The sequence below is a fragment of the Perkinsus marinus genome (genome assembly GCF_000006405.1).
Source record: "Perkinsus marinus ATCC 50983 genomic scaffold scf_1104296948792, whole genome shotgun sequence".
In the NCBI taxonomy this organism is placed as follows: domain Eukaryota; phylum Perkinsozoa; order Perkinsida; family Perkinsidae; genus Perkinsus; species Perkinsus marinus.
In genome coordinates this window covers 1-1686 of record NW_003210067.1, presented here as the reverse complement: position 1 = coordinate 1686, position 1686 = coordinate 1, and the positions used below count along the sequence as shown (strand labels likewise).

Below are 1686 nucleotides of genomic sequence, written 5' to 3'. Positions count from 1 at the left end.
AAGGAAGTGATTGAATCAACGAGGTATTCCTGTGAATGGATGACTAAATTTTACCAGGGACCGAAGATTTACATAAGATTAAATCAAAGAACTACGACTAATTCAATGGGCGGATCGAAAAGCTGTCAACCGAACGGTCGTTAGGTCAACCCCGCGTCACTGTTGTTGCCATCAGGTACCATAGTAACAACCCCATTAATATACTCCACGAACATTCCGATCAAATAGAGACCATATCCCCATCCTCTCTCACCTCCAGGCGAGAATCCACAATAGGTTTACCAGCCTCCACACACAGACAATAGGCCAGCTCCTCAGCTCTGTCTCGGAACCTATCCTCATTGTTCACCTCTCCGCATCATCCACAATTCCAATACTCCCACCTTTCCACGCAATGCTGGAGGATTCTCTTTCGTTGAAATGCCGGGAGCGCAGCCATCGTCTTCTCAGCTCCATGAGCCGCAGCTATAGCTCGTTCTACTTCCGAAGGCTTGGCCAAGGCCACGCGACACACCACAGCGCCGCTGTACTTATCAGTCACCTCGAGGTCGGTATTAGAGTATCTAAGACCAGTGGCTCAGGAGGGCCCGCAACCATCGGCTATCACACTGCTTCCCCAGCGAGATAATAGGGCCATGCTGGAGCTATCTTCCGTGAAGAGAACATACGAACGGCCGACCATAGAGCCTTCCGACCACCCAGAGCTGGTACAACCCTCTGCATGGAGAACTGTGAAGGCAACTGAACAGCGGACACAACTTGTAGGTAGACAGTACTACCACGCCCTCATATCAACTAACCACCACTTCCCAAATGTGAGGGAACTCCCTCTGAGACTGATAAGGGCCCTGACAACGCAACTCTGGTTCAAGACACCTCTGAGCAAACACCCATATGAGCCGTACAGCAGCGAAGAAACTCTCAGCAATCCGAAGGCTCAGTTCACTAACACACATCCGAGTTTCGAATGAGTGAGAGCAGAGCCCTGTCGGTCTGGGAGCAAGTCCAAGAGGACCCGTTCTGCAACATAGAGAGGAAGTTGAGAGAGGAGGCGTGGATCAGCAGCTCTGAAGTCACGACCGGCCTGGAAACAAGTTACTGGGAGAAGACAATGGTATCGCTCCTGGATCAGCCAAGGTCTGTCTGCTAGACATTTAACCGCACAGTGTCCACCAGTTTAGGAGTTTGTCAAGGTCCTAAGCTCCAAGCTCAGCTCAATGAAGATCCATCACTCACAAGTTGCGATCACGGTCAGGGCAACGGACATCGAGTGTGGAGGATCATCTAGGTGACCAGAAAAAACAAGGTAGACCCGTAAAAACCTGCAGGTTGAGCTTACGACTCGTGAGTAACGAGAGCTGGAAACCGCTCGTTGTCGAGGTACGGCGGAATGGAAGTCAGGCGTTGGGCGTTCAGTGGAGTGAAATGGCATGCGCATGTACCTTCAAACACTGAGCAGCTTCGTCATTCCTCATCCGCTCCACCCAACAGAAAAATCAACGAACTGACTGCTGACCCTAACCCTGACATCTTCACGTCGAAGATATCTTTATCGAGATCTCCAAGGTTAGAGCCCCCCTAGTAGTCTCTTCGGTAGTTGACACCTACTAGATGTATCTCCGGTGGTAGTCGTCCCAGTAGTAGTCTCCCCGTCAGCAACCACCGCACAGCGGTGACCGCTGATGC

General features: G+C 51.1%; 1 protein-coding gene across 1 annotated transcript; it reads right to left on the bottom strand.

The window, feature by feature from the left end:
* Nucleotides 1-220: 220 nt before the first annotated feature.
* On the bottom strand, nt 221-723 carry Pmar_PMAR017863 (conserved hypothetical protein; the record flags this gene model as incomplete). Its single annotated transcript, XM_002778545.1, has 3 exons — nt 221-332; nt 384-563; nt 608-723. 3 exons carry the CDS (start codon nt 721-723, stop codon nt 221-223), a joined length of 408 nt encoding a protein of 135 aa, XP_002778591.1.
* Between the last annotated feature and the right edge of the window lie 963 nt (nt 724-1686).